The sequence below is a fragment of the Nyctereutes procyonoides genome, unplaced genomic scaffold (assembly GCF_905146905.1).
Source record: "Nyctereutes procyonoides isolate TBG_1078 unplaced genomic scaffold, NYPRO_anot_genome, whole genome shotgun sequence".
In the NCBI taxonomy this organism is placed as follows: Eukaryota; Metazoa; Chordata; class Mammalia; order Carnivora; family Canidae; genus Nyctereutes; species Nyctereutes procyonoides.
The window spans coordinates 39,192,082-39,215,173 of NW_026575139.1; the positions used below are offsets into that span (position 1 = coordinate 39,192,082).

The window sequence follows — 23,092 nt, forward strand, 5'->3', positions numbered from 1 at the left end:
CAATGTCTTATGGAATGGGTATATATCTTATAAATCTGGGTAGCCTGAAGCCCTTCACTTAGAATTAGTTTAGATCAGTGAAGATGGCGTTTGCCTTGAACTTGGCCAGCTTGCCTTTCTTCTTTGGGCCTTTCTTGTATTCGTTCTAAGAGTTTGTTTTAATGAACAAAATAAACAAAGCTGGTGTGGAGTTGGGCAGGCCTACTCATGTGGTGGCAGAACTAGTGTCTTAGTTTGAGTTCTCCATAAAAGCTGACCCTGAAGTGACCCCAGGAAGCAAGATGAGGGAGTAGGAAGTGAGACAGGGTGGGTGGAGAGCCAGCAAAGGGGGTGTGAATGAGGATCCGGATTATTGCTGGAGCTCCTTGCTCTGGGTGAATCTCTGAGAAACTGTGTGGAGCAGAGCTCAGGGGTGAGGAAATCTGGGGAATTTACCCAATGTGGATGCGCAATAATGCTCCCTCCCAAGATGTCCAGACCCTAAATCCCAAAACCTGCAAATATATTGCCTATAAAGGGTAGTTGGTGGATATGATTGAGTTAAGGATCTAGAGATGGGGAGATGATCACAAGAGTTCTTGTAAGGGAGAAGTAGGAGGTTCAGAGTTAGAGAAGAAAATATGACGAAGGAAGCAGAGTTTAGAGAGAGTGAGATTTGAAGTGTTGTGCTGTTGGCTTTGAAGATGGAGGGAGAGGCCATGAGCCAAAGACTACAGATGGCCTCTAGAGGCTGGAAAAAGCAAGGAAATATATTTTCCCCTAGGGCATCCAGAAGGAACCACCTCTGCTGACACCTTGACTTTAGCCATTGAGACTGATTTTTGGATTTCTGACCTCCAGAAATATAACAAATTTATGTTGTTTTAAGTCATTAAATTTGTGATTGCTGCAATTATGGACAATATACCCAAAAGCTCATGGCCCTCATTGATTGAGGGTATCTTCTAGAATAATAATTCCTCAGTGCTTCTGGCTAGCCCCACATGGCCCTGATGGAATAGAGGATACCCTCAGGTGTAGAGACCCTCAGGCCTGCATGGGAAGGAAGCAGAGTGCAGGGCACCTCTGCAGTGGGCCAGGGCACCAATGGGCTTGGTTCTACCTGGACAAAAGATCTGATCAGTGGAAAAGGAAAAGTGTCCTCATAAACACTTTAAACTAGCTCTTTGGGGTTGTTTTGTATGAGCAGTCCAGGTTTCTGAGCTCCTCTGACCATTCCTTCATCTCTTTCTCTGGCCTTTTCTCTTCTTCTTGGCCTTTTTTTTAAAAATATTTTATTTATGTATTTATTTATTCATGAGAGACCCAGAGAGAGAGAGAGAGAGAGAGAGGAGAGGCAGAGACACAGGCAGAGGTTGAAGCAGGCTCCATGCAGGGAGCCTGATGTGGGACCCAATCCCAGGACTCCAGGATCACGCCCTGGGCCGAAGGTGGCACTAAACCGCTAAGCCACCCAGGGATCCCCTCTTCTTGGCCTTTAAATATTGGAGTTTCTTGGTGTTATGACTTAGGTCTTGTTCAGTCTTACTCAAATATATATATCAACCTGACTGGGCCATGTGCTTCCCAAACATTTTGTCAAACATTATTCTGATGTTTCAGAATGACATTAACATTTGAATCAGTAGACTGAGTAAAGCAGATTGCCCTCCCCAATGTGGATGGGCCTCATCCAATCAGTTGAAGGCCTGAATAGAGCAAAAAAGGCTGACCTTCCTGTGAAAAAGGGAGAATTCTTCCGGCCTGACTGCTTATGTCCTCTTCAAGCTGGGACATAGGTTTTTCTTCCTCTGCCTTCAGACTCAAATAGAAACATCAGCTCTTTCTAAATCTTGAGCCTCTAGCTTTTGAACTGGAACTACATCATCAGGTTTTTTGAGTCTCAAGCTTGCTGACTCGCCATGCTAATCTTGGGACTTGTCAGTGTCTATCATCACATGAACCAATTTCTTAATTTCTTATGATAACTTACTCTCTTTCTCTCTGTCTCTCCTTTTATCCCTCTGTCTCTGTCTCTTTGTCTCTGTCTTTCTCTGTCTCTTTATATGTACATATATACGGTTCTATTTCTCTGGAGAACCCTGTCTATATACAGTTTATACTCCAGGGTGGTCTTATTCACTCTAGACTTCAGCTTTCATCAACTTCTGATAAATTTCAAATTTTGATCTTCCGTCTGGGATTCCCCATATCCAAAATTTTAACTGCCAACAGAAACATCCCCATGGATATTATGTAGATACTTTAAACTCCACCTAGAGTAAAATCATTATTGTGACCCTAGTAGATACTTTAAACTCTACATATTCAGAGTAAAATCATTATTGTAACCCCAGGAATCTGTTCCTGCTTTCCATATTCTTGGTTTTTCATGATGTCACCATATATTCTGATCTCATATTCAATATCTTCAGCATTGCTCATTTTGAGTTTTAGGTTTCTTTCTTCCTTCTTCTTCTTTTTTAAGATTTTATTTATTTATTCATGAGAGAGAGAGGGAGGGAGGGAGAGAGAGAGAGAGAGAGAGAGAGAGAGAGAGAGAGAGAGGTAGAGACACAGGCAGAGGGAGGAGCAGGCTCCATGCAGGGAGCCTGACGTGGGACTCTATCCCTGGTCTCCAGGATCACACCCTGGACTGAAGGCGGCGCTAAACTGCTGAGCCACCCGGGCTGCTCAAATTTTAAGTTTCATTTCAGGATTTCTGCCACAAGGGCTGTTGTTCCCCAGGGGAGAGCAGCTCTGCACACAGGACTGAGTTGGAAAAATTCTCCCTAAGATAGAACTAAGATGGAACTAAGATCTCATTTATTCTCATATAAAGACACACATGCACACAAAGGGTGGGAGAGAAAAGAAGACAGATATATACAAAAAGCAACAGAATCATATAGACACACAGAGTCTGAGAGAAAGAGAAAACAGGGGATGAGAAGAAAGAGGGACAATCCAGAGTTAGAGGCAGAATGGGAGGGAGACACACATAGAGGCAGAGAGAGAAGGATATTTGTCAGAGGGAGGAGACAGGGAGAAGAAAATAGAGAGAGGAAGCCAGAATGGCAAATAGGTGAACTAGTACATGCCTCACCACAATTTGGGCACAAGTTTATTTCCAGAAGTTGAAATAGCCCTACCGTGTGCCCTGAAATGGCCACCCTGGCCCACCTGCCCACACCCCACCCACTGGCATACTGAATAGACATATACATTAGCCATAAGGGTCTGGCTCAAATTCTAGCTCAGCCACTTTTTAGCTGTGTGGCTTTCAGCACTTAAGCTTCATTTTCTTCATCTGTAAAATGGGGATGATGATACCTGTCCTGCAGGCTTTTAGTGAGGTGTCCAATAGATCTTAATTATTAACTCAGAAAAATCCTGAGTCTCCTCTGAGTCCCATCCCTTTACTCTTTTTTTTCCCCATCCCTTTACTCTTTAGTGAAGGAGAATTTATGGGTATATCTGGGATAAACGTAGCCACTAAAGTTTTATTGTTGGAAATAAAGGAAATTAAGTACATCCTTCTAAATAAGCAGCTGGGGTAGTTTTCAGCCATAGTCTACTAGAAACCAACCATACTTATATTTGATAGGATACATGGAAATGTTATTTTATCTGCAGTTTCTTTATTCTCTTTTTCTTCCCTTTTTTTCCAGGGGATAAACTAGGAGAGAGCAGATTGCTCAGCCTGGGATCTGATACACAAGAAGGTGCTAGGGAGCAGGAGGGAGAAACTGCCTTTTTTTTTTTTTTAACTGAAGTATAGTTGACGCACAATTACATAGTTGACGTACAATGTTACATTAGTTTCAGGTGTACAGTATAGTGATTTACAAGTCTATACTTTCTGCTGTGCTCACAAGTGTAGATATAATCTGTTACCATATAACAAGTGCTATTCCAATACCATTGACTGTATTCCCTATGCCGTACCTCCTGCCTCTGTGACTTATTTGTCCCGTGACTGGAAGCCTGTATCTCCCACTCTCTTTCACTCATTTTGTCCATCCCCTCACCCCTTTCCTCTCTGGCAATCATCAGAACTAGTTTGTTCTGTGTGTTTACAGGTCTTTTTTTTTTTTTTTGCTGTTTGTTTATTTATTTGTTTTATTGTTTAGACTCCACAAATAGATGATATGATATAGTATTCATTTGTCTGACTCATTTCACTTAGCATACTACCCTTTAGGTCTATCCATGTTGTTGCAAATGGCAAGACCCATCCATTTTTTTTGACTGAGTAATATTCCATTATTTATATATGTATATACACACCACATCTTCCTGATCCATTCATCAGTCAGTCGGTGGACACTTGGATTGCCTTCGTATCTTGGCTATTGTAAATAATGCTGCAATAAACATAGAGGTGCATATATCTTTTCAGATCAGTGTTTTCGTTTTCTTTGGGTAAATACCCAGTAGTGGAATTGCTGGAGCATTTGGGATTTCTATTTTTAATTTTTTGAGGAACCTCCATACTGTTATCCATAATCGCACCAATTTACATTCCATTATTAGTGCACAAGGAGTGATTATCCAAGTGGAACTTTGGATTAAAATCACTCCTTTTCCTCCACATCCTTGCCAACACTTGTTATTGCTTGTCTCTCTGATTCTAGCCATTCTGACAGGTGGGAGGTGATATTTCACTGGTTTTGATTTGCATTACTCTATTGATGAGTGATATTGAGCATCTTTTCATGTTTCTGTTTGCCACTTGTATGTCTTTTTTGGAGAGATGTTTATTCAGGTCTTCTTCCCCCTTTTAATTGGATTATTTGGGGTTTGTGGTGTTGAGTTGTATAAATTCCTTATACATTTTGGATATTAACCCTTTATTGGAAATATCATTTGCAAATATTTTCGGGGAGAACCTGCTTTTAACAACCCATATTCTCTTGTCTTCTGTGTAGTTTTCTGGTTGCTAGAAGGAGTCCAGAGTTCTCATTATAATCCTGTGCTTTTAGATTCACATTAAATAAAATTTCAAGAAAGGCAACAAACTAGTGTCAGTGGGATTAGAGTGAATCGGTAGCTATGAGCTAAGGAATTATCCAAGTGGAAGGGCCCCAATTCTTGTGTTCCTCATTGTCAGTGATCAAATCATTAATCTCCATTTGCAAAAGTCTACAGAATTTTCTGGGGTTCTTTTATTTTAAAAATAGTAATAAATTATAAGTAATTTGGAAAATTCTAAAAATACAAGGAATAAAAGAAAATCACCCATAATTTTACAACCTATTGATGAATTCAGCTAACATTTAGTTGTATGTTATCCCAACTCTATGGATATTTTTATCCACAAACTTGAACTCATGTTATATATATTTTGTTTTTTTCCTTTGTAACATGCTAAGTATTTTTCTTGAAATAATTTAAATTTTTGTATAATATGCCACTCTAAGATATGACCTAAGATTTTGTTTTCCTTTGAGTATTTAAACCAATCCTCTGTGGTGGATATTGATGTTGTTTACATGTTCTTTTCCATTATAAATAACATTACAATAAACAGCATTTAACAAAAAATTTTCTGCATATCCATGATTAATTGTTTAAGATATATTTCTCTTACAGGTAGAACTTTGGATTAAAAATAAATTAAACCTTTACAAAACTTTTAAGATAGATTTCAAATCCCTCCCCACATCTCTGAAAAGTTGTATCAGTTCATACGCCTGTTGTCAGTGTGGTGTTTCTCTACTTTTAAAATATTACAGTGCTGATTCTTCTCTTTACAATTATCTTTTTTTCTGATGTTTTTCTTGTCTCACTTTTGCACTCCTTTATCAACTTTTATTCCTTAAGTTTTAAAATGATCATTGCGTAAAGTTTATTTTGACATTGCCTTGAACATTTTGTTGAAAACATTTTATAGCATCCTCATGAAAAAGAATCATACTCAAAAATTAAGAACTCACCGAAAAGCAATATATATTCATGGAAAGTGTCCAGTACTAGGTGAAGGACTCCTCTGGCAGGTGCCTGAGAAGCACAAGGCATGGTAACCCTCAGGGGTCTCATGATCTTAGTTGGAGAAATACAACCAAGCTTGTATATTTTAAAGAACAGTGCTTTCTCAGCCTTTCTAGACCTGTGCCCCCCAAATACTGTCTCATTATCTTCTGTGTATCACCTATCTCACTCTCCAAAATTTTGCCCAGTTTCTTTTTGTAATTTGTATTATAAACTAAAGAACCAGGCCCATTGAATGTGCTCTTTCAAACTCCCTGTGCACAGATGCTCATCCTGTTCTGTTGTTTATTGCTTCCCCCAGTGGAGAAGTACTGCTTTTGAGAATTACCCAAAGCAGGATTCTTTGAAATGTACTCTAAGAACCTGAGATAGAGAGAGTTTACCACTGAGACCTGGCTTGATAAGGCCTAAGTTAAACTTTTTCTCTTTTTTTGTTTTTTAAAAATTTATTTAATTATTTGAGAGAGAGGGGGGGGGAGAGGGAGAGGGAGAGGGAACGTGCATGCACATGCGAGCTGGGGAAGGGGCAGAGGGAGATGGAGAAAGAGGAAGCAGACTCCCCCCTGAAGGTGGAGCCCAATGCAGGGCTCAATCTCACTACCTCTAGGTCATGATCTAAACTGAAGTCAAGAGTCCGATGCCCAACCAATTGAGCTACCCAGGTGCTCCTAGCTGGATCTGTGCCTCCTTCCACAGAATGCTCACCTTTCCCTTTTCCCATGTCGCTTTCTTTTTTTTTTTTTTGCGTTTATATAACATCCAGCCTTTTTCCTGATTCCAAACATCTTGCTTCACAGGTTGGCATTCTGCCTTGGGCCCAGTAATTGGCTTTCTTGCTCCGTCCCTCACTCTCTGTTCCTGGACTGCTGCTTGTTATTCACTTCTCATAGACCCAATGGCCTATTCTTTTCCTCCCTGGAATAAGCCCCCCATACCTTTTACTAACCTCCGTGTTAGAGCACAGTGCCTGGCCAACACAATGTACATAATCAATATATGTTGAATGAATCAATGAATTGGGAGCATTCTCTTATTTGAATTTAAGTTTATGTCTTGGGCTTAGTTGAGACACGTTGAAATATGAATTTCTCATTGTCTTTCTTTCTCTCCTCCTGTTCCAGGTTCCTTGTTTTTGTTTTCTTATTTTTCTACATCAAGTACTGTACTAGACATGCGACACATGTTATTTCCAGTCTTCACAACAGTCTTGCAAGACAGGTGTTTAACCAAGGTCATTTTACATACGAGGAAACTGAAGGTCCCAGAGGTTCATTAATTTCTCCAAAATCACTCAGCAAATCAGTGGTCGACTACACTTCTCCATGGAGCCACTAACCATTAGTCTCATTCCTTAGGTTTCTGTGCTTTATTCTTTTGGCCTTCCCATGACTGAATATCCTGATTGTACACTATTATCTTTGCCTTCATCCCAGTTGAGATAGAAGGAATGATGACAGAATGACAAAGGTCTTGCCAAGATCTTGACATGAGAGGTTGAAGCCAGGGACTGAAGGAGTTAGAAGGGCCCAAGGTAGCTCCACATTTTCAGTCTGAGAGAGCAGAAGAATGGTAGTATCACCAAAAGAAATGGGTAGTTAAGAAGTCTTATTCCTGTAGCTTGTTAAATCAGATAGTGGGTGGAAGTCCAGTGACTCTACTCCTTGGTTAACCATGGACAAGTCTCTTAGCTTCTCTGAGTCTCAGTTTCCTCATCTTTCCTGAAGCATAATTTTCTTCCACTCTCATGTTTGTTTTTGGTTTGTTAATCAAGTGATACAGTAGATTTGAACTTGCTCTGTAAGGAGTCAAGTCGTGTGCACATGTTGGCTGGTATCACTACTGTCAGATATGTATAAGAATTAGGCTGTAAATGGAGACACCAACTTTTTGGATAAAGTGTGTCTATGCCAGGGGTCAGCACACTGTGACCTATAGGCCAGTCTGAACTGGTACCCATTTTTGTATGGCCCATGGAAAAGGATGTCCTTTACATTTTAATATGGTTGAAAAAATAAAAAGAAAGATACTTGTAACATATGAAAATTACATGAAATTCAAAGGTCAATGTCTATAAATAACACTTATTGGAATATAGCCAAATCCATGTTACTATACTATATATGAGTGCTTTCACACTGCAACAGCAGAATTGCATAGTTGTGACAGAGATTGTATGGCCTGCAAAGCTTAAAATATTTACTATTTGGCACTTTACAAGAAAAGCTTGCCAATCCCTTGTCTATACTTTTGAGGAGCCATTTCTAGGTCTACCACTCTGTGTTCTTCCTATCTGTTGAAGCTTCTGGAGAGGAAAGGAAATTTAAAGAAATCTCGAAAGGTTTTCACTTGCTTACTAATTTCTTTGATAATATTTGTCTTCTTTTTTCCTTTTGCATGTTTTTATAAAATAATTTTTATTCAATGTTGAAACATTTAAAGATTTTATTTATTTATTCATGAGAGACACAGAGAGAGAGGGAGAGAGAGAGAGAGGCAGAGACAGGCAGAGGGAGAAGCAGGCTTTATGCAGGGAGCTTGACGTAGGACTCGATCCCTGCTCTCCAGGATCAGGTCCCTGGCTGAAGGCAGCACTAAACCTCTGAGCCAACCTGGGCTGCCCCTATTATAACTTTAAAAGGCAACCCCATTGCTAACTTCAAACTATCCTTAATATGGCTGTATGAACAATAAGAGAGACTCTTTTTTTTTTTTTAAGAGGGAGAGAGTAAGAGTGGGAGGGGCAGAGGTAGAGGGAGAGAGAGACAGAAATTTAATAAGCAGTTTCCATGCTCAGCACGGAGCCAACGTGGAGCTCGATCTCACGACCCTGAGATCATGACCTGAGCCTAAATGAGGAGTTGGACACTTAACTGACTGAGCCACCAAAGCACTCCAACCATAAGAGACTCTGAATGATAGAGAACAAACTGAGGGTTGATGGAGGGAGGTGTGGGGGGGAATGGGCTAGGTGGGTGATGGGGATTAAGGAGAGCACTTGTGATGAGCTCTGGGTGATGTAGGTAAGTGATGAATCACTGGATTCTATTCTTGACCAATATTGCACTGTATGTTAACTAACTAAAATTTAAAGAAAAAAAAAGGCCATTCCAACACATGTTTTCATTTTCAATGATACTTCCTTCTGTTCTCAGCATATGTACTTCCAAATGGTTGTAATAATGGTCTACTTAACATTTTCTGGTTGATGTAGTCTTTTTAGGTGGTTTTAAAACTGTTACTTGATTATTGCCTTTCCTTTTTTTTTTTTTTAAATAGTGGTTTTGCTGTGATGGAATGGTACAGTTTGTAAGCTATATATATTTCAGAAATACTTCCTACTTTTGCCATGGGTCAAAATTTTTTTCTTCAATTGTGAATGCAAATGCTTCTCTCTGGAGCCAGTGCTGAGTAGCACTGACCTGCCCATTGCCCTTTCCTACCTTACTTTGCTTGGACCTTGATTCAAGCGCAGAATACCTGTTGAGCTTAAAAATGGAGAAGGATGAGGAGTAATGTTAAGGAGAAATGTCATATAAGAAATGAACTTGATAATTAATTAATTAGGATACTTATCTAATTAATTAGTTTGCTTACTTATTTGGTGGTACATGGGCTGGGAGTGAACTTGATACTTTAAAGGTGATTTCCCAGACCTCCCTCCAAAGCATTCAATAGTAATAAAAATACATTTAACAAACAAAAATATTCTCTGTTCACCTAATGATGATGTGAAGGATATATTTGTGCTTTCTGTTGCATTTTTAAACAACTGAGAATAGAAACAAGACTATTAATGTCATGTTAATACTGTTGACCCTTTCACTGTATTTATACAATAAACTCAGTGCATCAAATTAACGTAATACCATGAAATATAAGTTATCAATTAACTTAATGAAAAAAAGTAAAAAGATGTCTGTTTATATTTTATTCTCTTATTTTCCTTAGTGAGAAGCTGGATGGAAAAACTAAAAGATAAGGTAAGAGAAATATTTTCTTCTTTTGGGCTTATCTTATAGGGCATGGCTTTGTCAAATAAAAGATCTCAGAGTAATGGAGCTTTATTTCATCGTTCTGGTTCTGGTCATCTGTGCAAGATGTGCAAAGATCTGTGCAAGATGTGCAAAGATGTAAGGCCACTTCCAGGTGCCCCACAAGAAGGAAGACCTTCCCTTTGTTTCTTCTTGTATAATGCAAGGGACACCTTATTCTTCGGAGCACCATTCCTTTCTATGAGGGCATCATCTACTATGCTCAGGTGAAAAATACCCTTGACATATCAAGGTGGAGTTTCTTCTAGGGATCAAGAGTGTAATACCAATTTACTTGGCATTTCTTGTACCAATGCAAGTTTCTTGTAAGCCTGATCCTCCTGTATAAGGAAGAAATACATGGATTTTGGAAGGCATCGATTCTTCTGACCCAAAGGCAAAAACTGATGGATTTCAGTTGAGAATAAAATATGGTTTGGCATCCTCAAACCATAGTGGGAGTGGGGTGGAATAAAAACACCTGGACACCTGAGCACCCCCTTAGATCAACTTTAATGTAGTCTCTCATAGTGCCACTACATATTAGGTGACAAAGGGTTGACTTGCCTGGAATGGCCAACTGTAAAAAAATATTTTCCTCTCTTGCATAATTCTGCCATCTATGTCTGATTGACAATATTAATTTCCTTCCAGGTTCCTATTTTTCATTTTCTTTTGATTTTTAGCACTCTCCAAGTTTACATTTTTGGTTACCTTAGAATTTTAAACTGGAATTACTCATAAAAATATTGATGGAATCCTGGATTCTTGCTGTAGCCTGTGTCAGATCTCATTACTATGACCCAGATGAGATTTAACTGAGGGTTTAGTGAATGGAAATCTTTTCAATTGCCACATATTGAGTTCTTTAAATCACCAGTCCCAACATATCCTTCTGTTGATTGTATTCTGTATCTTTTTTATTATTTGGAGTCAATTCTTCCCACATTTGGATCATCATCATATTTGGATGATTAATATTTATTTGGCTGCAGCTTAATGTTAAAGAATAAATTACAATGAAAAGTGTATGATTATATTAATTCCCCTCATTATTTTATCTTTGTGCTTCTCAGTAAAATTAAGCATAGATGGTTTTTGAGAATGAGACTATTTTGTGATATACTTATTAAAAGTAATATTGAAAAATTTTAAGCATGTTGAGGTTACTGGAGGTCATTTTGGTATCTGTAATAGGTCCAGTTGTCTAAGGGAGGTATTACTGGATAGACTGAGCATTTGGGGAAAAAAAATATAAAAAATTAAGACCTGAACACACATTAGTAGTGCTTTTTGTTATTTTTCAGGAGAAAATATGGTGCAATGAAAAGGAAATAGGCTTTGGTAGATTAATTTAGGAATCCATATATCGTTGTTTTTATTTTTTTTAATTTTTTTTATCGTTGTTTTTATAGAAAGTATCATCTGAGTAAAAAAGTGCACCAAAAAACCCTTACGAGAATAAATTTTTGCATGTAGCCAGTTTTGAAGTTGGATACTGCAAAATTTCTTACCTGTGTCAGTAGTTATCTTTACCATAATTTAAAAAAAATCTGTACAGCTTTATAAAAGGCTGTATTTTCTATTTCTGTAGATCCTTCTTGTCTTATCTCAAAGGCTTGGCACCTTCTCTCTATTTTCTCTCTATTTTCACCAAGAGAAATAATTTTATGTGTGACCCTTGAGGTTTTCCAGTCCTCTATTTTCTTTTATAGTATTTTTAAAGTATGTTTTAATTTAAAAAAAAATAGAAAAAAAATAATTGAGATTCTAACCATGTGTTGTCGTGTTTGTCTTATTTGATGCCTTATTTTTTCATATTTTGACTTTTTCTTGGAGGGACTCACTATAATCTTTCCAATTTTACCCCTTCTCCTCTGGGTAAAATATTATACATTTATCTGGGGCATGCCTTCATATGTGCACACATACATATGCATATACATATATGTTTCCTCTCTTCTTCTTTCCCTTTCTCCCTCCCTCACTTCCCCCTGCTCCCTTCGGGTATCTAGCTAACTAGTTGGCTATCATCTGTAAAAGTATTGTTAGTCATTATCTTCAGAAACTATCTGAGAGTGAAACTATTGCCTCTTCGATGAAAGTTACAGAATCCCTTAGAACTGGACACTAAATACTTATTTAACTGGCTCTTTTGCCAACCAGGATATCTTTTCAGTTTAGTATTATTCAGTTGTACCTGATATGGGTATTTCTGTTAGTTTGGCTCTAAAAAGAACAGTGTTCTAAAAAATTCTGAGTTATTCCTTTTGCTCTTATTGTTTAGTCTTTCTATATTAGTTAGGACTATAATCAGCTATGAGTGACAGAGAACCCCAATGATAATGGCTCACCCAAGATAGAAGTTTGTCTCTCATTCATGAATCTGGACTTAGCAGTCAAGGGTTAATGGGGGAGCAACATGGTGACAGGCTCCTTGTATCTGATGCTCTATCATTTGTGACCTTCATTCCCATGGTAGGTCATTTGTGACCTGCCATTCCTCATGTACTGGATGGCAGTTCCAACCTAGTAAGGTCCATATTCTAGCCAGGGGAAGAAGGAGAAGAGAAGGCAAAGACACCTCTCTCCTCTTCAAAAGGAAGATAAAAGCACTCTCATTCTCAAAATATGGGCAATAAAGGCTGTGGACTCCTCTTAAAGAGTATGTCCTGGAAGTTGCGCCTGCCCGTAATGCATTATCTTACGAGATTTATCACATGGTCACAGCCAGTTGTGCAGAAGGCAAGGAGAAGTGATTGTTACTGTGTGTCCAACTGAAATGGGAGGTTTCTATTGCTCTGGAAGAAGAGGTGAATGGATATTGAGGGACAGTCCCTGTACTCATTGCATCACCTCCCTTCTTTCTGTCTAAATGTCCAAGTGTAGTGATGCTTGTTAGGGAAATCCTAACTTGGCTACCTATTGATATATCTTTTCAACATCTAAAATACTTCTCGAAATTGAAGAGGCATAACAATTTTAGTATGTAATAAAGACCACTCTATTGTTGTGTCACCAAGATCATTCTGTTTCTTCTAGCTTTAGGAAATAACCCAGAAAATGAATGATCCAGACTATATTGCATAGCACTGATTCTCATGTGTGGTCTGGATCAGGAGCATCAGCATCACCTGGGAATTTGCTAGAAATGCAGTTCTTGGGCCCCACCCTATACCTACTGAGTCAGAAACTCTGGGGATGACGCCCAACAATCTGTTTTACCAAGTCTTGCAGGCAATTCCAATACATGTTTAGGTTTGAGAGCCATTGTTGCAAAGCAATATAAGGGCTCTGTCTTAACCCAGACAACTTTAGACAGTACAGCATATCATTTGGTTTTCTTATACATTTCTTGAAAACAGGTGTTTCTGAATGATGGAAGATACCTAAGAAGGAAGGATAATTTTCTCATGAATGTAAAACAAAGCAAACAAAAAAACCTAAACAAACTCAAAGTAAAAACAGCTATATCTAGTCATATCTTAACTTATATAGTCTGTTTTAAAAGTGTCAAACTTTTCACTGGGAACTATTTTCAAGTTTACAAAAAGGACACAAGAATAAGTATAAAGCATGCTCCTATGCCTTTTAGCCAGATGTACTCTTTTTTTTTTAACATTTTATCCCATTTGCTTTATGATTTGCTGGTCTGTCTGCCCATCTCTGCCTCCTTTTTTCTGAACCATTTGAGAAAAAGCTGCATATACCATGGTGTTTTTACTCCAAATACTTTAGTGTGTCTTTCTTAAAAATGGGAATATTCTGTTAGAAAACATAGTACAGTTATCAGCTTGAGTACATTTAACATTGATATAGTACTTTTTATCAAATCTGACATCCATATTTCAGCTTTTTTAACAGACTCAAAATACCTTTTTGAAAGCATTTTTCTTCTTCAGTACAAGATCTAGTCTACGGTCATGTAACACATTTAGTTGTCATGATTCGTTAGTTTCCTATAATCTGGAACATTTTTATAGCCATCTTTTGTCTTTTATGACACTGACTTTTAAAAGAATACAGTCTTTTAAAAGATAGAATAGTCTTCATTTTAGGTTTATTGGGTCTACTCCTCATGATTAGATCAAGTTATGCATTCTCACTTGGTATATACTCAAGTGCAGCTATGTCCTTCTCAGGGGGTTACCTATGGAATACATGTACATCCAATGATTCTGAACAGAGAAGAGGTACTAGGCAGGATTTATAACTTAAAAAAATATATATGTAAGTCTTACTTGTTTTCATTTGTGCAGAAAACAAGTCATAGGCAATTCTAAAAGAAGAGCTTGTTCTCCATTAGTCAGTTTTGAAAGAAATGATTAAAATATATTTGAAGAAGAGTGGTTACTTTGACCCCATCTTTTAACTATAATTTCAAAGCAGAAGCAGATCATACACACACACACACATACACACACACACGAGAGAGAGAGAGCAAGAGAGAGAAGAGATATTAATTGAATTTTGAAATGTGCATGATTTAAAGCTCTGGAAATAAGAAATCTAAATGTGTAAATAAGAAGTATGAGAAAGAGTGACACATTTTGGAATAGTCATGGTATTGCTGTGGGATGAGGTTACATATTACGAGGAGACCCACACAGAGATTGATTAAGCTGAGCTTCCAACAGCTCAAGTATTGTTTTTTGAATATACAACTCTTTAGAGTCTAATCTATGAGGCTTAAAGTTGATCATATTTCAATATGTACATACATTTCCCTGTTGGGAATGATGGTTTTAAAACAATAGATTCACAGCTCTTGTGAGAGTACTAAAATTTGCTCTTGTCCAATGTTTTCCCACATGGAAAATTACAGTTTTATCAGACTTAAGTAGATTTGGAAGAATTTTAGAAAAAGTTTGGGTTTCTGCAAAGCATATTAATTTGTTGAAAAGTGACTGTGCTTTGTTTCTTGGAGAAAAACACTTAGTATGCTGATGAACAATACTATTCTCAAATTAATGGAAAAATTTCCATATTCTGCTCTGAAACAAGACTCTGGAAAACAGAACCAGTGAGTGAGCTGGCTGTGTGCAGAAAGAGGGAGCTGCAGTTTTGTAAGGGCTCATGTATTCCTTTGATTTACTTTTGGAAATGTTGGGAAAGCATCACAGTCTGCATACTTCAGCACTTTTTATAAAACTTTTATTCTTTGTCCCTTTCTGATTTGGGTTTATTCAAGGTACTAGAAATACTTTGTGCTGTATTAGAAATTTTAGAAATAGTCAAATAAATGAAGAGACTCATAGGTTCCTCCCCTACCCTCAATTATTCTATCTAAAGTCTAAAGATTTTAATTTTTTAATGTATTTTGCCTGGGTAGGCTTCTAGAAGAGGCCTTCTTTGAAGGCAAACCAGTGTCATATTCCTCTATGAAAGGGCTTGTAAGTACATAGTGCTCTGGTCTTTAGGTGTCACATTGGCCAAGATGTAGGAGCATCTTTAGTCTGATGTCCTTACCCTGAGCTTGGGAAAATCCTGAGCTACTTACTGAAGCCTAAGGATCTGTGGACATTATGCTGCTCACTTAGAACCAATGTATCCATGGTGACACCTTGGGGACATTGGAGACACACCAGGTACCAGATACTTCCAGGCTCTTTTGAAGGTACCAGTGTTGTTGGCAGTGATCTTTGGTACCCTGCTCTACCACTTCCTTTCTTTGGGGCTGGGGATGCTTAAAATTCCCTCCCAAGCACCAACTTTGGTCTTATCCACTGGGCAGATATTTCCTTTCATGTAAATCCCTCTCTGCTCCTTGTCTTTTTGTCTGTGCCCTAACATCTAGCATCCTTCCTCTTCCCTTTCTTACTGTAGTGAAGCTGAAACTGTGAGACAGCAGACCACCAATGTCAAGGCCCTCCCCTCATCCCCCAAGAAACACAATATTCCAGACAGCACTTTAGCCCCATTGGAGCTTGTCTTAGGCTGATATTTCCGATTTATAGCATTTTAATAGTCCTGGCATTCTCAGAAGCTTACTTCATCCATCTTTAATACAAATTATATCTCTGCCACCAAAACCTGATGTTGACAAATGTGCATAAGCAAGTGGCTGGAGGTGCCACTAGGTCTGGGTGATTTATTTCAGTGCTTCTTCTAAATACTTGAACTTTCCAAAAATAGTCCTAGCTTTCTCTCTCTTGCCTTCTCCCTAAAAAATACCTTTATTCTAGGCACTATTTTATGACAAAGCAGGCAGGAGAATTTCAGGTGTTTAAAAACCTTCTGTCATCCAGCAAAAATGAGAAACCCAGGGCAGTGGTCTATTTAGCATCCTAATGCTTGTCTCTTTTTCTGTGCAGGCTGGCTACATGTCTGGGATGCTGGTTCCTGTAGGCGTCGGGATAGCCGGAGCCTTGTTCATCTTGGGAGCACTCTACAGCATTAAGGTCATGAATCGCCGAAGGAGAAACGGCTTCAAAAGGCATAAAAGAAAGGTATGGAACCAACAACAGCAAAACCTAATCAGTTTCAGAACATTCTTCGCTTTTCCAATTAGCTTAATAAAGCACACAGGGCTTAATGATGCACGAATGGTATTGACATGCCCAGTGGTTTGGATTAGCTGCTACAGCTGCTGCCTTGGCTTCGGCTTTGTGTGTTGGAGTCCCTTTAAAAGGGGCCTGTTTTTCAGTTTTGCTCTGCAGCAGAGGGGGTTTAATGCTTTTCTGTTTTCTTTCTCCAGCAGAGAGAATTCAACAGCATGCAAGATCGTGTCATGCTCTTAGCCGACAGCTCTGAAGATGAGTTTTGAATCAGATGGGAATTTCATTGGGATACTCAACTGTGTTATTATTTTATTTCTTATTTTGGGGCAAAAAAAGAACAGCATCCTGCCACATCACTGCTGTCAGGCCATCAGGCTTATTATCTATTGGGCAGTAGATTTCTCTTATACTGAGCAGGAAAGGCATGATGTAGACTTACTATAATATGCAGTGCTTGTTTTTAATTCTGTAGTGAATGTTCTACAACCATAGGCTACAACTCATCAATATGCAGTGTACATGTTGTTCATTAGAAGTTGCTAGGTAAATATTTTGTATTTTTGCAAAGGGCCTTTTCCTTGATTTACCTGCACTAAGTATAATGATTATTGCTGCCAAAGCATGTTGACTCTGAAATAGAAATCTTAACAGAATGGCTCATGATGACTGCATTTGGCCTACTTGAAGTGGTAGGCTTCTGGGCCACGGTACATCCTACATTTGTATCAAAACTAGCAGCAAGCTGGAATGAAGATCTCTTGGTGCATTAGGATAATATGTAGATTTGTATCTATCTTGAATTATATTCTCTAGTCTCTCAGTTTTATTGTTTTGCATCTTCTGTCTTATTCTTCGCAGGAAAAAAAAATGCACCAGAAATAATACATTAAATGGACTTCTCGGTCTTAATGTAAACTTGCTCTCTTAAGTAGTATAATTGAGTCCAACAGATGTGTCAATAGATGCTTACATGTTTATCACTAAGAGGTGTTCTCTTTGTGTATCATTTGACTTTGCAAGAAGAAATGAGGAAGAAATCAAGAAGAAAATGAGGTAGGTAAGCTCTCTGAGCTTTTATGTCTGCCATGTGGTTCTGTGCTTGTGCGACCACTATTGTGGATTATTCAGAGCATTGCTTTTCTACTTCTGCAGTCTTGGCCATGGAATTATGGGGCCACCAATGGTTCTTATTCGACTTTATTAGAAAACAGACATTCTGTGGTATATGCAGGCTCAGTGGCCAAAGCCCTGACACATGATGGAGCTTACAAAAACCAAACCTCTCAGGGCATCCTCTTTTGGGGATGTTGGCCTATGCTAGATTGTTTCTCATTTCTTTTGGAATGTAATTCCTTGCCCTATCTTTGTAGTCTGGGTATTTGAGTTGAATTTTTAGGTAAAGAATGGGTTTATTTGCATGGAAGAATAAAGGTTACTAGTAACACTGTATGCAGTGTTACTACTCTCTCCATTGTTCACATTTATTGGAGCCTGCGCTACTATATTCGAAGCGAGCTGCACAGTTATTCCTCAGAGCTACTGTGTAAGGTAGGACATATGTTTTTGTTCTCCCATTTGACTGAAGACAGAACCGAAGCAGAGAAGTGAAGTGATTATCCAAAATTATATCCAGGTACAATCAGGACAAGAACCCACTGGGATTCAAAACTGTGTATCCCTATCATCAATTCAGTGCCCTTCCACATACTTTGCAGGAAGCAGTGACATTTCAGAGTTCTTTAAAACCAAGATTCTAAGGAAATACAAGAGACCCTTGAACAACATGGGATTGAGATGCTTGGGTCCACATATATATGCAAGATGGTGCAGTATTGTAAGCATATTTTCTCTCTTATGATTTTCTTACCATTTTCTTTTCTCTATCTTACTGATTGTAAGAACACAGTATATAAAACATTTTATATATGAAACATGTCAATTGGCTATTTATATTACAGTAAGCCTTCTGGTCACCAGTAGTCTCTTAGTAGTTTTGGGGGAGTCAAAAGTTGTATGTGGATTTTCAACCATGCCCGCTGAACCCCTGTGTTATTCAGGAGTCAACTGTAGTTGGTTGGCCAAGGAACATGTCACATGAATTTCTGTCTTTGTTAAATGAAAAATGCCTTACTAATTTCCCTCTTACGCCAATTCTTTTCCTCTCTGACCTCCGCTATTTCCTTAACAACCACATAAATTTAAGTATCACCTGTACAGAACGAATAGAGAAACTTTGTAGAATCCATCCTGGAATGATAACTGGCTTACAAGAATGTTTTCATCTTTTTTTTTTTTCCAAGAGACATAAGCAAATGTGTGAAATTGGCCAAGAGAAATGAGAAGCTCTATACAGTCAAATAGAAGTTAACAATTAACAAATAAGTTCAAAGTCAGGTTTTAAAAATAAAATTCAGAACCATGACACTCAGAAATGATTTGTAATTTCATGACCCAAGACATCTTGATATCGCATAGGGTATGTTTGCCTTTTCTTAGAGCAGCCCCTTGCTGTAAGTATTCCTAAGGTTAGGAGGAGGTGGGCATGACATGGTGTTACTGTTATTGTATTCTTGACAAGCTATTTATAGCAAACACACAATAGGCCATTTCATTTAACCAACACATTGGCAATGCTGATGGCTATTAATGCCTCGGCCTACTCATAATCTGTAGTTTTAACTAGATCATGCCTAAGAGGTTGAGCTTTCAAACTATTGGATGATAAAGTCCCAAATAATGAACACATATTTTCATTTTTTCCAGAAGGCTACAGGGATGATGTGTGTGCACTATGGCCTCTGCAGAAATGTCTCTGCCGTCCTTTTTTGGGACAGGTGACTGTTAAAAGAAAAAGATGACTTAGATCACAGTAGACTTCTGTACAAACCCATTTCAACACCTGGGTTGGTGGAAGGTTCTGTGGATGTGTTTATTTTGGCCATTTTTCTCCCTGCTGATGGGTGTGAAACAATGATTTTCAATGGTTGGCTGAAGTTATTCAGACAATCAGAAAAGGTTGTCATGTTCTAAACGAAATCTGAGATTGGGGGTGCTGCCACTGGAGGAGGTGCTGGCTGGTGGTTATACTGTAGTCCAGATTAAAAGTAGTAAATCAGGCACTGGTAGGTTTACCTAAAATAAGTGACTTGTAGCTGTCTGGCTTCAGTTGCTAGCACCTTCCCCTCTGAACTGTATTTACTTCCTCAGACCTGCACGAGTCCCAGTGCTGGAGCTGGAACTGTGTCTATATCGTCAGAGGGAGAGGCGGTGGCTCCTAAGAATCACCTGGGATATTTGTGCAACACACAAATTCCAAGGCCCTTCCCCAGACCCACTGAATCAGAATCTCCCAGAGAGGAGTTTGGGATTCTTATGTCCAGGCAAGATAGAGCACAGAGCCGGGAGAACAGCTAGAGAACAGCTTCCTTATTAAGGAGACAAGGGAGAACAGGTTCCTTGGGGGAAGAAAGCCTTTCCCTAGTCAGTTATCCAATAAATCACACCTCCCACTGTGGAGAAAGGAAAATAAAGGGAAGGAGAAAAGGATAGAAGCTTCTAGAAGAACATAGAATCTGGATCAGAGAGAAAAGAATTCCTCTTGGGTTCCTGACACCTTTTTCTCTATTGGAAGATAGTATTTTTCTTTTAAACCTCCTCAGATTTTCCTCTCCTGTAACTTGCTTCTTTCAGTAGCTTCTGGCTTAATTTATATGCAATATTTGGAGTTAATTAGTATCCCAGGGAAACAGATTCCCTTAGCAATGCTTTAGCCTTGGCTTCAGCTCATAAACTGCCTCAGATAAGTCTTCCAGAAACACTTCTTAAAGTACCTATATCTCACACTGGTCAACAATGTTGTGGGGAAAATTTTAAAGCACAGTTTTAGAACATGTTTAACATAGTTTTAGCTTGGTCAATCAAAGTTTGTTCTTTTTTTCGTCATTTTTTAAAAAAGGCTAAGACTTAAAAGTCAAATGTTACAGTGACATCAGAAATAACATAGAGCAGCATAGAACATTCTGAATGCCTGGTACTTCTTTCCATGTTCCTCCAGATATCTCCTTCATGTGGAAATCCAAATGAAATCCCTTATTTGGAATCATATACACATCTTGGAAAGAGAAGCCTTAAATCATCCACAGGCATTGAGATTTATGTAGATATAAATAATCATTGTTTCTATAAGTTGCTAAAAAGCTGCTTTTAGGAATAAGGTATATTATTATCTGGTATAAGTTTTTAGCTGCATGGCCTTTTGACAAGATAGGCTCTGTTATGACTACAGGGAAACCTGTTGAAAAAGAAATCTCTACTTTTTACAGTATGTGAAGGTATGCTAACAGGGGAAGAAGTGTGAGTAGAAGAAGATGAAGAAAAATCTTGATGCAATGCAGCTGTAAACATGGTACAAAACTCTGGAATGTACTAGAGGATGCCAAAGTGCTGAGTGGACCAATGCCTGGAAAAATGATAAAGAGAAACAAGGAGAAAAAGGCAAAAGAGGTAGACCATTGAATGCAGGGGAAGGGACGCTAAATCTAAATTTGTTTTCATCCTCTCCATCAAAGAAAATTACTCTATACCAGGTAGAATGGACACAAGTGGAAGGGAATTGAAGCCTAAAATCGATGAGACAAAAGGAACTTGGTTATTTTAAGCAAGCTTAAGTTCAGTTAAATATCTTTCTTAATTACACAGAATTCAAATAACTGAATATAAGTCTCTAGGAATAGGAAATAATTTGAGAACAGAATAATAGTGTTGACCTAATAAAAGCACCTTATTTGTATGTTTAGTATCCCCCATAAGACACAGATTTTGGGGGCTTGTTTGCTCTGATAATTATCATTTTTTGGCAGTCAACATAGCTGGAAACATAATTCTGTTGCTCAAGTTCTACATGTGACAAAAATAATCAGCATTTATTTTGTAAGCCACTGCTAGCTATACAAATGCATTGGGATTGCCCTATTTTGAGTAACTGATACATCTAACTCCCTGTTAATTAGCTTAAATTTCTATTATGTGTATATAGGATAAAGGAGAGGAAAGAAGGGAGGAAGGAAGGAAGAAAAAAGAAATTTCCCCCAGGAAACAGCAACAAAAGTATAGAGTCAAATCCTATGCTCTTTTGTTCTAGTATGCTTAAACACACAAAACAAAATTGGGGTAAAATAAAACCCTCTCAAATCTTCCATTTATTAAAGCAAAGATCTTACTTTCCCTTCTCAAAAAGCAACAGGAGCAATTATACAAGCAATAATCAATAATAATTTGTAATAGAGAGTATACATGTTCACCATAAGACTCTATCTCCAGATCCAAAGTTCAAGACTGATTTTGTTGAGAGATGTAAACTTTTGTGGAATAAGTATGGAGGAAAGGAGAAGGAGTAGAAACAGAAGAATTAATGAAAAATCCTTTTTCTTCCTCTTCTCAAAGTTTCTTGGTGTGGGAACAGGGTACAAGCAGAATGGAAGGCTAATGGAGTGCTTACTTGTGTTTTTTTATTACCTTGGAGGTGGAGAGGTCATATGCTGTGGTCTGCAAAGACTGAACCTGGTATCAGGTTAGGATCCTGGGGCTTTTATTAACAGTGTACTGTGCATCTCCATATTTCCTTCCTAATTCACACCAACATAAAGGAGGGGGACCAATAGCATTTGAAATATTTCTCCAATTTTATGCCTCACAGCTTAGCTATAGAGTTTGCATAGTTACAGATATCTTTGTGATCAAACGGACCAAAATATACATGTAGGAAAGTATAAGTCCAATCTTCCAAAAACAGAAAGATGTTTGGATACCAGATGATTCAAGCCCTTTATCTTCCAAAAAGAAATTTTGGTACAAAATCTCCAATGATCAGTTTACCTCATTTCCTTCTTTGTGTAAGAGATAAGAGAACAAAGAAGAAATCTGAAATGGTTCTGCAACTGGATGGATCAGTTCCCAAAGGTCTGTGTCAAGGTGAAAGAGGATGCTTAGAGATTCTATGGCAAACTAAGAGCACTGTGATGTTGTTGCTTCTTAGTATTTATTGAATGTCCTTTGTGTGTCTGGCAGTATCTTAAGAGCTGGGGGAGCAAGGTGAGCAAGCAGTCCACGACCAGAAAGAGCTAATGGACTAGTGAGGCAAGAGTAAATGGGCCATTTTATACAGAGGTAAGATGGGATCCAAAAAAGGAGCATCTAACCCTGCTAAGATTGAGGATGTTTCTCCAGAGCCAGTAGCATCAAGCCGGAAGCCAAAGAAATGAGTCTGGGTTAGTGAGGTAAAGAGGGGAATGGGATGGGTCCTCCAGCCAGGGAAACCTCATATGCAGAAGCCAGCAGTGAGGGATCATGGAAAATTCAGCAGTGAGAGATCAAGGAGTTAAGTATGGCTGGAGTGCTGGGAGGGTGGGGTTTGGGGTTTGGGTTGGGGGAAACACATGCAGTACAAAATATGAGACTGATCCTAAAGAGTCTGCTTGTTTATATCAAGCAGTTAGGACTTTATCTTGAGGGCATTTAGAGTCATGGAAAGATCTTATGCTGAGAAGTGGTGCCATTGGGGCTGAGTTCATGGGAAGACTGAATTGGCAA

At 38.4% G+C, this 23,092-nt stretch overlaps 1 protein-coding gene across 6 annotated transcripts in view; it reads left to right on the forward strand.

Moving 5' to 3' along the window:
• Window positions 1-22,872, forward strand: part of ARMH4 (armadillo like helical domain containing 4) — a 195,055-nt gene extending 172,183 nt beyond the window's left edge. For 4 of the 6 annotated variants that reach the window (XM_055303871.1, XM_055303869.1, XM_055303870.1 and 1 more), the window contains exons 6-8: window positions 9,922-9,953; window positions 16,319-16,453; window positions 16,702-18,973. In XM_055303871.1, coding sequence (XP_055159846.1) covers window positions 9,922-9,953; window positions 16,319-16,453; window positions 16,702-16,770 — 236 coding nt within the window. In that variant the 3' untranslated portion in view covers window positions 16,771-18,973. Of the gene's footprint in view, window positions 1-9,921; window positions 9,954-16,318; window positions 16,454-16,701; window positions 18,977-20,826 lie in introns of those variants that run through there. The other 2 variants (XR_008661646.1, XM_055303872.1) reach the window with 2 other exon arrangements.
• Window positions 22,873-23,092: the final 220 nt, after the last annotated feature.